General features: G+C 42.5%; 1 protein-coding gene across 4 annotated transcripts in view; it reads right to left on the reverse strand.

Annotated features, from left to right (window-relative positions):
• The window catches only part of CDON (cell adhesion associated, oncogene regulated), a 99464-nt gene that overhangs the window by 34308 nt on the left and 51477 nt on the right, over window positions 1–13679 (reverse strand). For all 4 annotated transcript variants that reach the window (XR_004627071.1, XR_004627070.1, XM_034666049.1 and 1 more), the window contains exons 9-13: window positions 9402–9691; window positions 7939–8113; window positions 6040–6168; window positions 2082–2285; window positions 95–276 (exon numbers count right to left, since the gene is read on the reverse strand). Coding sequence is in view for 2 of the 4 variants with exons in the window: in XM_034666049.1 (XP_034521940.1) it covers window positions 95–276; window positions 2082–2285; window positions 6040–6168; window positions 7939–8113; window positions 9402–9691 (980 nt within the window). In the remaining 2 variants the exon portion in view is untranslated. The remainder of the gene's footprint in view (window positions 1–94; window positions 277–2081; window positions 2286–6039; window positions 6169–7938; window positions 8114–9401; window positions 9692–13679) is intronic.

Raw genomic sequence — 13679 nt, forward strand, 5'->3', positions numbered from 1 at the left:
GTTAAAAACACTTTGCTACTCACAATATTGTGTAAAATGATCGTCCACATGGCCAAACGAGAAAGCGTCTGGTTAGAGAAGATGTCCCACTCACCGTCCACTTCAGCATGATCTGAGTATCGCTGACGGCTTCGGTGTAGGCGATGTGAGGTCCAGTGATGGGGCGGTTGGAAAAACGATTGGGGAACCCAGCCACCTGATAAGGACGAGACGCCGAACTGCGAAAACTCTCACCGTAATGGTTGATGGCAATGACCCTAAATTTGTACGTGGAACCTTTTGAGGGAAGGAAAAAACCAGTTTTTAAAAAAAACAGGATATGACAGCCAAAGGTATGATGGAACTCAAAAAATAGAACAAATGCACTCAAGTCTCTACGCTAACAAACACAGCCTCTGAAGCCTTTAGGGTGAATGGATTTCCACCCACTTGCCAGCTTCTGTCAACCCGCAGTGAATGTTCATGATGACCCAGATCCAAGAGCTTATGAGGGGTCACCAGGAGACGATGCCACGGAAGATCAGCGACGTCTGTCACGGAAGGGGAAGGTAGAGAACAGGAAAGAGCACGTTCACTTTCTTGACCATCATGTTCTAAAGTCATAATAACCATCATATACGGTATTAGTTGAAGTAACTGCTCACAACGGGGTTCCTCTCCCTTTGAAAGAAACGACTGAAGCGAAGTTTAATACAGCGAAAGATCTTCGGAAGGGGCACCGTGTGGGGGACAGCAGCTGTCTCTCTGATTTCACCAAGAATAGGATAAGAAGGAGCAGATCGAAACTACAACAGAAGGCGTTTATTTGTACTACATATTAGGAACTCAAAACCCCCCCCCAAAAACCTCGAAGGATTGTGTTTCTGAAACCCTGAGTCCGAAGAATACATAAGACTCCTACAGCACGCTTCCCGATGACTCAGAAGTAGCCACTGGGCTTCTGAAGACAATGTTTTCCGTCTGTGAAATGCTATTTAGCTTCACCCACATTTAAAACTTGTCACTTCTCCCAGCGATACCTACAGGCTCCTAGGCTCACGTTACCTGTTTAGACAAACACAGGCATTTGCCACTAAAGTACATCGAAAAGTCCATAAACAAAATGGCCACGAAACCCAAACAAATAAAAGGCACACAAGTGTACTTGTGATTACTGCTTTTCTCTTGTGAAGTTTAACTTCCCGCATACAGCCTCAAGATATTGGGGTGACGGGGGCGGGGGGGAAGGGGTCTTTCTGCTGAAATAAAACTTACAGAGCAAAGAAGCAGTAAGTGTTCCCTCATTTCCATAAGCCTAAGCGCTAATGTAACTATGCTGAGAGTCATCATTAGACCAAATAATTTTAGTCAAATAGCAAGCAATTTTCCTCTTAAAACACGTAATCACAGCAAAACACCTACACGCACATACACAAAGATGTCATTGCAATGCTCTAAGTTACTGACAGTTACAAATAGTCCAAAACCCAGAAAAAAGGATGGGTTAAGTAAATTAAACTATACTTATACAGCAGATATATAGTTATTAAAAACTGAGTTTTTGAAGAATTTCTAGTAACACTGGAAAATGTGGAAAATGCATATAACAGGGAAAATGGGGTCACAAAACAGTATTTACAGCATGATCCTGGTTTGTATTAAAAAACAAAGAAGGCTACAAAAAATATACCAAAGTGTAAACGATGCTTATCTCTGGATGGCTGGGTTTTGGGTGACTTATTCTCTTCTTTCTAGTTTCTTTGCTTTCAAATTTTCACACAATAGGCTCCCGTTACTTTAACAATTAGAAGAATACAAAATCATTACAAATATGCATCTAAAGTCAGCACAGGGTGCCTGGGTGGCTGAGTCAGTTGAGCCTCTGCCTTTGGCTCGGGTCATGATCCCAGGGTCCTGGGATCGAGTCCCGCATCGGGCTCCTTGCTCCGTGGGGAGTTTGCTTCTCTCTCTCTGCCCCTCCCCCACTCATTCTCTCAATCTCTTCCACTCTCATGCTCTCTCAAATAAATAAATAAAATTTTTAAAATAAATACATAAAGTCAGCACAGATGGCAAAAAAGGAAATGTTTGAATATTACTACCTGGCTCTAAGCTCCGAACTTCCACAGAAAGCTTGGATGGAGGGATATCTTCAGCTGCCACCAGCCAATCACTGGTCCTCATCCGTTTGTATTCAACCTTGAAGGCAGTGATTGGAGAACCCCCGTTGGCCCGAGGAATCCAAGTGACATAGACGGAGGTCTCTGATGCCGTGGAGATGGTAGGCCGGTCAGGTGCCTCTGGAACTAAACACAGAGACATCCATTCCAATAACCCACGGTGTCAGACGAAAGGGATAAATCCCAAGCATCATTTTATTAAAGGTGTATCACCAAACTTTTTACCACAGTTAATAATATTATGACTGTCTTCTTGCCCTCTGTTAAAAGCTAATGGGCAATGAAATTGCCAAAAACAGGAAATAAAGGAAGGAAAAGCACGATAATCCATAAACTTGAGAATTAGCTCTAAAAAACTGAAAGTTAATGGTAATGAGAATAGTGACCATGCTACTTTGGATTCATAGCTAAACAGTGTAATTATTACTCAGTGCTTCAAGTCTGACTGTGGTTATAATTTACAGTAAATGTTCAAAATTAGGTGTTATTTAATGTTTTTCTTTATCCATCCAAGCTACATAAAACACATTCAGCAAATGATCTACAGATTATTAGCTATTGCTATCATATCCTCTCTCAACACACCTCAAGGCTACAGGAATGCTACTCCCAAAAAACAGACGGCAAGTGGTAGAGAGAAGAAGTTTGACTAATAAATCAACAGGGCTATTGATGGTAAGAGGGAATGCTGTGCGGGATGAAAGCAGGAAGACGGGCTATGGCGTTAAACAAAAGGCTCTCAGCAATTAGATGGTTCAGCTGATTATCCACAAAAACTTCAGAAAAAGGGGCCGAGAGAACCGATGTCTAGCAGTTTCAGTTCACTGTGCCAAGGGGAGAGGATGTCCCAGCCCACAAGAGTCTAGAGTCCCGTGGCAGGTAGAAACATCAGGAGTAGGTCCATCCACATTTAAACCACGTACCTAACGCTTGTTGCTAACCAAGCAATCTTGTGATTATAACTGGCTTCCCACTTGGTTCCTCCAAAGAAAGGACCCTGATAGAAACAATCTGGTCTCTGTGACCGTTACAGGACAAATTAGTAAATCACCCTTCTGGCTTACATTTGTAATCCCCTACGAATTTTGTACTAGTGAGCTGGGTCTCGGGAGACTACCTAGGGCTGGCTAAGGATCAAGTGTCCAGAGCTGAAGGAGGAGGACTAAGTCCGGGCCATGGTTATGCTACATGGGTGAAGTCACTAAGGGAGCCCTGTCTGTCTAGCCTGAGCCTCATTCCTTAAGCAAGACCACTCTGTCTCAACATCTCCTGAGCCCCAACACAAACACATAAGAAAGAACGGAATCATGCTGCCGATGGTACCTGTATGGGGAAAATGGCGGCACTTTAAAAACAAATGGTGTAATGGATAAAAAGAGGAAAATATTCAAAGCAGGCAACTTTTGAGCGATACTTACTGTATTCCTTTCAAGTTAGAAAGCAATGGAAACAGAATGAATAGAACGGTTAGTGATTCTCTTTTTCGGTACCAGATAACCAACAACTTCCTTAAATCGATTCACAGAAGGTTAAAACTCTTCAAAGAATACCACAGATCCAATAGAAAAAGGTTATTAGGGAAAAGAATCTCTACAGAGGAGACTCTTCAAGATCTAAAAGAAAGAGCATGTGACAGTTAAGGGATAAAACAAAGACGAGTTGGAGTTTAAAAATCTGAATGAGAAGAGCAGCTGCACACCTGCTGGATGACTTCTGTGAGTCACAGTTTCCTAATCTGTAAAACTGATAGGCTATCTTCCTCATCAGGTTGTCACGAAGATTCGAGAATCACTTCTTATGGCTTTCTCATGGCTATCTCTGCCCGGGTAACTCCAAATTCGTGACTTCTAGAACTGAATCCATAACCTGCACCTAAAAATCCTGATTACCTATCTTGGTAAATGGTCCCTGGCCACCCCAGCGTCACCCCATTTCTCCCTTTCATTCAATGTGGATTCAATGCCCTTTGTCTGTCACCTGTGTCCTTCTCCATCTACACTGTCACTCCGCCCATTAGTTCCCTAGCCTCATCTTCGGCCTTTCCCCGTCTCCCCCTCCTTAAAGTCCTTTAGAGTTCTTCATAGCTTTCAGGAAAAGGCTGAAATTGGAAGTACATCATACAAGGGACCCATCTGCCTCCCCCACTCTGGCGTCACTCCCCAAGGCAACTAGTCCAACCAAATCAATTCCTTAACCTCCACATCTCTCAATGAAATACAACATGTCCCTCATCCAGACAGGAACTGTCTTTCCCTAGAACTTCTTTTCCTGTTCCTTCATCCATTCTTGTCTTCATAGCGGTCTTGTCTTCGAGGCTTAGCTTGAGGGGGCCTCTCTTACCACCACCTGCCTCCTTTACATATTCCTTTTGTGATCCCATTAACCCCGAGGGTAGAACCTCAGGCACAATGAGTCAGAATCATTATTATGGGTGCATTTGTCTTCATTACCCCCTATATGGTTACTGACTTCCTGTCTGGGTGATCGCTCTGCTGGAAACCTCCTGAAGACGAGACGAGACTTTACCTCCACTGCAACAGCATTTAGTCCGTATCTACCCGAGTATGTCAAACCAATCATAAGGTTTTTGTTTTCCAGATGGGAGCTTTACTCAGATAAAGGGATACCCGTGTAATCTGCTTCAGGCAGCTGAACTGCTCCTCAGAGGTGAAAGCACTCAAGCAGAAGGGGCTCATGATACTGAAGAAGCGGAGGGCTTCCAGAAGGTGCTCGAATGTTACGACTCACTTTTGTCTGAGACCAATTCATGAAAGACTATAGAAATAGGGAAGAGAAGCTTGAGCATTCTCAGAGCTCAGCAATGAAATTTTAAGCCCTCCCTGGTGTCCTGCTAACACCTATTAACACAGTCACAGAAAGTACATTATGTTTAATTGCAGAACTGATAAGTATGAAATTTAAATACTAAAAAGAAGGCTTCTGAAAACAGTATTGCTATGACATCTAAAAACCATGCAGTTGGGGGATGCTTGGGTATCTCAGTCGGTCAAGCATCCAACTCTTGCTTTCGACCAAGAGTTCATGACCTCAGGGTTATGAGACTGAGCCCCACGTTGGGCTCCGTGCCCAGGGGAGAGTCAGCTTGTCCCTCTCTCTCCTGCTCTGCCCCTCCCCCTCTCTAAAATAAATTTTAAAATCTTTAAAATATTAAAATTTAAAAAATTAAAAATTAAAACCATACAATTGGCAAGATATAGCAAGAAAACAGAGTATGACATTGATAAGACAGAGCAATAAAACAGAGTATGGCATGTAACCGTTTAGTTACTATAGGTAGCACTACACATTTTGATAAGTCACCAAAAAACCAAACAAACAAAAAAAGTCAGACTTTTAAAGTATAAATTTGGTTTCTGGGGCTCCTGGGTGGCTCAGTCGTTAAGCGTCTGCCTTCAGCTCAGGGCGTGATCCCGGAGTCCTGGGATCGAGCCCCACGTCAGGCTCCTCCGCTGGGAGCCTGCTTCTCCCTCTCCCCCCCCCCCGCCTGTGTTCCCTCTCTCGCTGGCTCTCTCTCTCTCTCCGTCAAACAAATACATAAAATCTTAAAAAAAAAACATTTGGTTTCTTTGCCAGAGAGGAAACAGAAAACTCCTTTTTGTGAGTTATAAAATCTTAGTACCAGAACATTGTGAATCTGAGTTTATTACCTTAAACACCAATCATGACACTGAGTTACCAAGATTTGAGTAAAAGGCATTAAAAAATGGTTGAAATAGGACCTGGAAGAACTATATGGTAGGCTGTAATCTGAATGACAAACAAACAGCCTCTCCCACTTTATCCCCCAAATAATTTGAAACATGTCAGTTACACTGGTAAACAAACAAAATTTAAAAAAAATAAAGGTTCTCCACTTTACCTCCACTAGGTCTAGAGGAATCTGTAAGGACCACTCCAAAGTTGTCTGCAGCCTCTGAAACAACAGGGCGCCGAGGGATGCCCATGGGGGGAGAGGACGCCTGCGTGTTCTTTGATGAGGTTGTTTTCTCTAGAAAAGTTAGAAGACATACACTCATCTGCTGCAACATAAATTCTATGTGTATGTAGAGTAAGAAAAGATACTATAAAACCCAACTGGTATACAAATATAAGAACTTCTCTGTAACAGTGTCTAAATTTAAGACCTACCTTAAAAATACTTAGCTAATCTGAGGAACAGCACTTGAAAAATTACTTTGTCTTTTTCCAGTAGCTTTAAGGGAAAACTAAAACGTGTCTTTCTTCATCAGGCTTTCATTTACACACAGAATAAACACCACAAGTGAAAAAAGCCAAATGACTAGAGTAAAGGCTTTCAAACTGCTCACCCACTCTTCTCACTGTACCTATTTCTTAATTCTAAAACATAAAATTCATGCTTAAAGAGCTTCTGTTTCTTTATAGGAAAATTATTATGTTGAGTTTTAAAATTCCAAGAGGCAAAAAGTGAAAATGGGTGATTATTGTAAAACTGAAATACATGCTTATTATTCAGTATTTATAGGTTAGAATCTATAAACAACTGCGGACTAATTATGAAAATTAACTCAAAATACAGTACAAATACCCATTCTTTTTCTAGCTAGACTCTGTAATTAGTATGAAAGAGTCTTTTCCAAAAGCCAATAAATAAATTTCTTCTGATCACACCTCCTTTTTATTTTCGTGTCATGCTAAAATACTCCTCCGCCCCGTTCCTCTCTCCACTCACTGGTCTTTCTGCCCATTTATGGCCAAGCTCTAATGGCATCCTTTCAATCAAGCCTACCCTCAACAAGCTACCCCGCAGAAAGAACATCCTTTCTTTGTACTCCTCTAGCATCGTCTAAGTCTTTGACTTGTCATATTTGGGCCTCTTTGCTGACACCTTTGCCCTCCTCCAGTCTATCCTTACCCTACAGCCAGAATCCCCCATTGAAACATACAGTAGACGGTGTCACAACTCAGCTCAAATCTTCCAATGCTTCCAGCTCACTCGGAGTCATAGTCAATGTCCTTGCAGGGTCGATAAGGCACCATGTGGTTTGGCCACTCTGTCATCTCCTGGAGCTTCCTCCTTTATAGCCTCCTCACTTTGCTTCTGTCTCAGTGCTCCCCTCCAGTGTTTCTAGGGTACATCAAGCACACCCCACCCCGGGGTCTCTGCAGTTGCTACTCTCTCAGCTGGGACGTTCTTTGCCCAGATATCCACATGGCTTTCCGCTTCACCCTTGAAGTTCTGCTCGCGGAGGACTTCTCTGGCCACCTCACTTAAATTGTGCCAACTGCTACCCCATCTACTTCCTACATCCATCCCCTAATGTATTTCTCTTACTAGCATTCATCACTTTTTAATGTACTTATAGCTTAGGTGTAAGTCTCTCCCAACTAGGATGTGAGCTCCATGAGGGTAAGGGGTTTGGTTGATTTTTATTGCCCAGCACACAGAAGGCATCCAGTAAATCTTAGTGAACTGAAATCCTGCCTTGTAGTTGGTATTTACTTATGTGTCTTACCCTTCTTAGCAAAGCAGAAACCCCACTAGGATGGATCTTGTCTTGATCTCTTTGTTTTCTCTGTTATCACCTACGCTAATGCTTTACATATCATAAACTCTCAAAAGTATTTCGAGAACATGGGATGGGATGGAATGATACAACATGCATGGCCAAAAAATGTACAATAGTAAAATTATTTAGTGAATTTATATATAAGACTCTCTGTGACCCAAAGGGACACTTAACTAATAAAATGACATCAAGCCAGCCAGCTCACCCCTCTTAAGGGAGGTGATACTCACCTTTGCTCGTTCGGAAGGTAAGCATAGCAGGTTGCCCTTCACCAGCTGCACTTCTTGCGACCATCAAAACTTCGTAGAGACTAGAGGGTTCCAGTTCTGTTAAATGGAGCTCATTTTCACTTCCTGGGACTCGAACTGTGTGCCAGCTTCCCACCAGGCCAACACCATCATCTAGCTACTCAAGAGAAAAGAAGCCATTAAAAAAAGGAGATTCAGGGCAGAAAAACCTTCCATTCAAATTGGAGAAAAATCTTCAATTTCAGATGAATTTTGGTATGGAATATCCCCTTGGAAGTAAAAGAGACATAATACTTCACACTAAGAAATAGAAGGAGACTGGTAGGCAGCAAGAACTTAGGAATTCTTATGAATAAAAAGACTCCTAGTTCGCTACTTACCACTAATTTACGGCCTCAAGCAAGTTATCTGATCTCCCAGAGTCTGCTTCCTTTACTTGTAAAGGAAACAATACTCCTTTCTTACTGTGCTAATAGGAGTATAAAATAAATATAATCTGTATTAATTATAATATAAATTAGAATATGTAGGCACATATGAATTCTATAATTATCCATTATCTATTTCCAGCATTCTTCATGTCTTGACACTTTTCACATGTATTGGAGGAAATAATTTTAAAAAGATCCAATCTGCTGCATATTAGTTAATGGAACCAGGAAATGACATCGCACGCAGTTTTTTTGTGGGTAAGAATCACGGTGAAAGTTTCTTCACCCGGAATCCTCAGGTTAGAAATAGTGAATAAACTTTCAAATATCACCATGTTCGCTTTTCTAGATATTAAAAATATTACTATTCGATGACGGGTACCAAAATGGCTTGGACAAAGTATTTTAAATATGAGGGCATCTTTGGTTCATTTACTAGTCTCATTAAACAAAGGGAGGAGATTTTCTCAGTTTGCTTTCATACAAGCCCCTGGAAGGATAAACACTAAAAAATCAACTGAGAGGATCGAGGTTCACCCGAATAAATCACCAAACAACATGAGATTCCAATACAATGAAGAAGGACAACCTGGAATAAAAACAACTGTCACAGATTACGCCAGAGGACTCTGTTTGGGGTTTCTAATAAGAAACTGCTTTATTTGCTAAATAAACTGTACTTTACTATATCAGAAAGGGAAGGGATGACTTTTTAAAAAGTGGTTTCTGGAGCTTTATACCCAAGGGGTTAAAATGTTTGATAAAAAACGTCAAGAAGTCACCGGGTTCTGGGAATTCCTGTTTTGGGGGAAATTATGTACACTTCATTCTTACTGCTTTTAGAAGACTGATTTATCCAGCATGATTGCTGGGATAGCTCTCCCAAACTCACAGTCCTAGAACACGCCTGTCCTGTTTCCCGCCGCTCCATAAATGTCTAAGACAATAAGCACGTGTTCTACAACACGATGTTAAGGCGAGCAAAGAGAAAGCCGGTAAATGAGAAGAGATTACCTTCCGATACTTCACGAAATAGGCATTGATGGGCAGCCCGCCATCCTTCCCCGCCCTCCAGACCAGGTGATACGTATCAGCTGTGTAGGTCTGCGGAGGGCTCAGAATGATGGGGGCGTCAGGCACGGAGGCCCCACTAGCATTTTTCTCTGGGGCTGAGTCCACTGCACCGGCGTGCCCCTTCACGGGAAAGGAGCTCAATAACCCAGCTTCTGAACTATCTCTTTTATCATTCTGAGTGGGATCGGAAGCTGTGTCTGTTTCCGCTTTTGTGTTCGTTTCAAAAGGAACTGCAGAGTATGGGAGAAAAAGAGACAGAAGAGAGAGCGTGAGGAAATTCATGATTTCAGTGCCTTCTACCCAGCGGTGTAACTGCCCACACGGACACTGACAATCTGAGCCCAACTGACAACAGGTAACATTTCGATCTGTAATTCTTAGAAACATCTAACCTCCAGGAGCAACCTCTTACTGAAAAATCAATTACATGATGCAGGAGTTTAGTGATCTGAAGGATGTTGTTTTTCCTTGCTCTACGCTAGTATTCCCTTTTACAACAATTTGCTAGTTTAACCTCGGAAGATTTTAAGTTGGAGAACACAGAGCGTTTACTTCAGTTGGTAATGAAGCAATGCATTCCCTTGGGGATGAGGTGAACTAAATAGTAAGGAAACAGTCAAGAGTTAGGCTAGTACCCACTGGGCAGCCAGTCTCCAAAGAGAGCCTTCAGTATTCACACCCTCGTACGGTACCCTCCCCACCGAATCCGGGCTGACCCTAAGACTGGCTTTAACCAATGGTAGGCAGAAGTAAGACTGTGCTCTTCCAGCCTTGAGTCTTAAGAAGGCCTGGCACTTCTTTTGTGTTGCCACATACAGACAGCCAAGCTAGCCATGCAGAGAGACTATAGGGGTGTGGCAAGATGGAGGGAAGGAAGGGGAGGCAGTTGGGGATTCCAGTCTTCACAAAAGCACCACGCATGGGAGTGAAGCCACTTTGGCTGTTCCAGCCCCAGGTGCCATATGATTGCAACAGCATGAGACCCAAAACAAGGCCAGCAGAATTACCTAGCTGTATCCAGTCAACCCACAGAACTCTAAGACATAATAGAGGGGCTGCTGGAGGGGCGCCTGGGTGGCTCAGTCGGTTAGGCATCCAACTCTTGGTTTTGGCTCTGGTCATGATCTCAGGGTCATGAGATCGAGTCCTGTGTTGGGCTCCACACTCTGCGGGAAGTCTGCTTCTCTCCCTCTGCCCCTTCCTCTACCCATGCTCGCTGGTGCGCTCTCTCAAATAAATAAATAAATCTTAAAAAAAAATAAATAAAGGGGCTGTTGGATAACTAAAATACTTACCCTACACAGCAAAACAATTTATATTCAACAAGAGGAAAGAAATGAAACAAGACTAGCAAAGATAAAAGATGAGTTTACTTATTTCCAAAGCAAGCCCTCTTTCTGGACAGAATCAAAGGTTGGCTTAAGAAACTGCCACTCTAGTAAATAAAATAAAGAAGCAAATAAAAGGGAAAAAAAAAAAGAAACTGCCAACCTAAAGAAAAACAAAACAAGCCTGCAGTCCAATATGACTATAAGCATCCAGGACATCCAGAGAAGGGAAAAATACTTCTATTTGCACTGAAAAAATAAATAGGTTGCATTTCAACCCCCACCCCCCCCCAAAATTTGCTGAGCACATATTATGTGCCAAGCATAGTGCTAGACACTTAACGAATATAATCTCATTAAATTCTCAAAAGAACATTCTTGGGTAGATAGTACCACTCCTCCTTCACAGATGAAGAAATGAGGGTTCTGGGAGATGGTGACAGGAGGGGGCAGAAGAATGTTAGTGGTGCCGCCGTCAAAACTGAGAAAGCAGTCTAGGAAAACAAGTATGCCGCCAGCACCGTGAAACCCAAGTACTGACAGCTTGCTTTCTCTAAAGTGCTATTCATACCGGCAACAAAAAGATCTCCTATTTTTGACCACTTGTGCGGAGGAAGGGAGCAGGGGAAACAATGTGAAAGCGTTTCTTTTGCACGATGAAGTCAGATTCCTGGTTTAAAAAAAAAAAAAAGGTGGGTGCATTTTTAGGACAATCACAGCAGTTTAGGAGAGAGGCAGCAAAAAAAAAAACCCCACAGCTAACGGTGTAAGATCAGTTCTGATGTAAGATCAGTACTCGGTTTAAAAGAGAAAAGGTGTCCCAGATGCGTCCTCCGTTAAAGAAAACAAAACGCCAGTGAGAAAATCATATAGGAGAAAACTAATTAAGTTCACTGAGACAAACTTCAAAATATTGCTCCTGGACCTGCCGTGTTTACCTAGTGAGTCAGAACGTGGGCTGGCTGGGCAGGGCGGGAGCTGGGGCTGCTGCCGCGGGCAGAGGGACTGAGCAAGTGGCGGTAATTAGCTGTGGCTGAGCGTGGTGGAGAATGACCTTTTTATCATTAGCACTTTCATGGATCCTCTGGGCTGGTTACCACTGGGAAGTGGCATTTGACTGTACAAGAGTTTAAAGACCACATGCCTCAACTGATACAGAGGCATGAGACAGACTTACGCTCCAGCCGGGGTCTAATCATATGAGGGTCAGAATTCTTTCTCCTCTTCAGGATGCAATGAGCCTTTCCTGTAACTTTTATTAAGAAGGGGATTCAATTCCTTCCCCTCTACTATTTCCAATACTATAACTTGAGCAATCACGAGCTACTAGACACAATTTATAAGGCCTCAATGCCAACTCTGTGAGGGAACGTGAGTAGCTCAGTCAGTTAAGTGTCTGCGTTTGACTCAGGTCATGATCCCAGGGTCCTAGGATCGAGTTCCACGTGGGGCTCCTGGCTCAGCGGGGAGCCTGCTTCTCCCTCTACCCCTCCCCACTGCTCGTGATCTCTCTCTCTCAAATAAGTAAGTAAAATCTTAAAAAAAAAACAAAAAAAAACAAAACTCTGTGAAACGGTCAGATGAGACATCTAGCATTTCTAAAGGCAGAACGCTTTTTGAATTGGAAAAGAGATCGATAAAACTCTGCTTTTAACGGCAATGAACTTAATGACTCTGAGTTAAAACTAACTCAACAAGGAATATAACCAAAGTTGTCAAAGCCATTCCCACTGTGACCACTCATACCAGCCACCCCTACCCAGACTGTCCCAAGCCAACTCCCATTATAGTTCTGAAGAGTTACAACCCACTCTACAAATATTTGTACATCCAAGACCTCAAAACCCAAGGTCTCTGGGAAGAAAAAAGTGGGGGGGGTAAGTCATCTCTGTCTTTGACCTTGCTTACTCCCCTCTTCACAAAAAAAGAAGTAAACAGCTCTCGGTATGCTAGAATTTAATAAGGCTCAGACTCCTGTAAAAGTGGGTTGTTCTGCATTGTTGTGAGCTGTGATAAACTCGGCTGGATCTTAATAATTACAGAGCGGGCAGAAGAGGGAATGCAGTCCTACTTAGGCAGGATGTAGGTGATGGGGTTACTTACTATACATGAAAATAGTATTTATCTAGACTTAACATCCTGGGGGAGGAGGGATCTTAAAGATCTAAAAAGCTCTAAGCTAAACAAGTTAGCTTATGTATCTTCCAAGGGATTTATATCTTTCATATTTAAAGTGAGGGAGTTAGACAAACTAACTAGTTCCATCAGCTCTGACTATCACATCTATGCCTCCCGCTACCCTGTATTTACATGAAACAATCCCATCAGCCAAAAGTTAACCAAGCAGTACCTGGGTTACACCTGTCTTACAACTAACAAACTTTGAGTAGAGCCACTCTGATTTTTGCTCGGCAGAACAGATATATAAATACACACCCATATACATACACCACCCATGTTTATATATGTATATATTTATACAACACTCAGCTACCTGCTTTGAGGATTCTTTTTTTTTTTTTTTAAGATTTTATTTATTAATTTGCAAGAGAGAGAGAGAGGCAGAGAGAGCAACAAGCACGGGGAGAGGCAGAGCGGGGGAGAAGCAGCTCTCGGCTGAGCTGGGAGCCCGACATAGGGCTCGATCCCAGGACCTGAAGATCATGACCTGAGCCAAAGGCAGACGTTTAACCATCTGAGCCACCCAGGCGCCCCATTTGAGGATTCTTAAGATGACTAAATCAGTAGCTATTTCTTCCTTCCCTAACCACTACATGGAATAATTATCATTTAATTGTAATTAGTAATAATTATAACCTAATACTTAGAATTTAAAGGGTTTCTACCGCCAGACACCACTCCAAACACTTCACACGTATTAGGAATTCCT

This window comes from Ailuropoda melanoleuca, chromosome 8 (assembly GCF_002007445.2).
Source record: "Ailuropoda melanoleuca isolate Jingjing chromosome 8, ASM200744v2, whole genome shotgun sequence".
Taxonomy (NCBI): domain Eukaryota; kingdom Metazoa; phylum Chordata; class Mammalia; order Carnivora; family Ursidae; genus Ailuropoda; species Ailuropoda melanoleuca.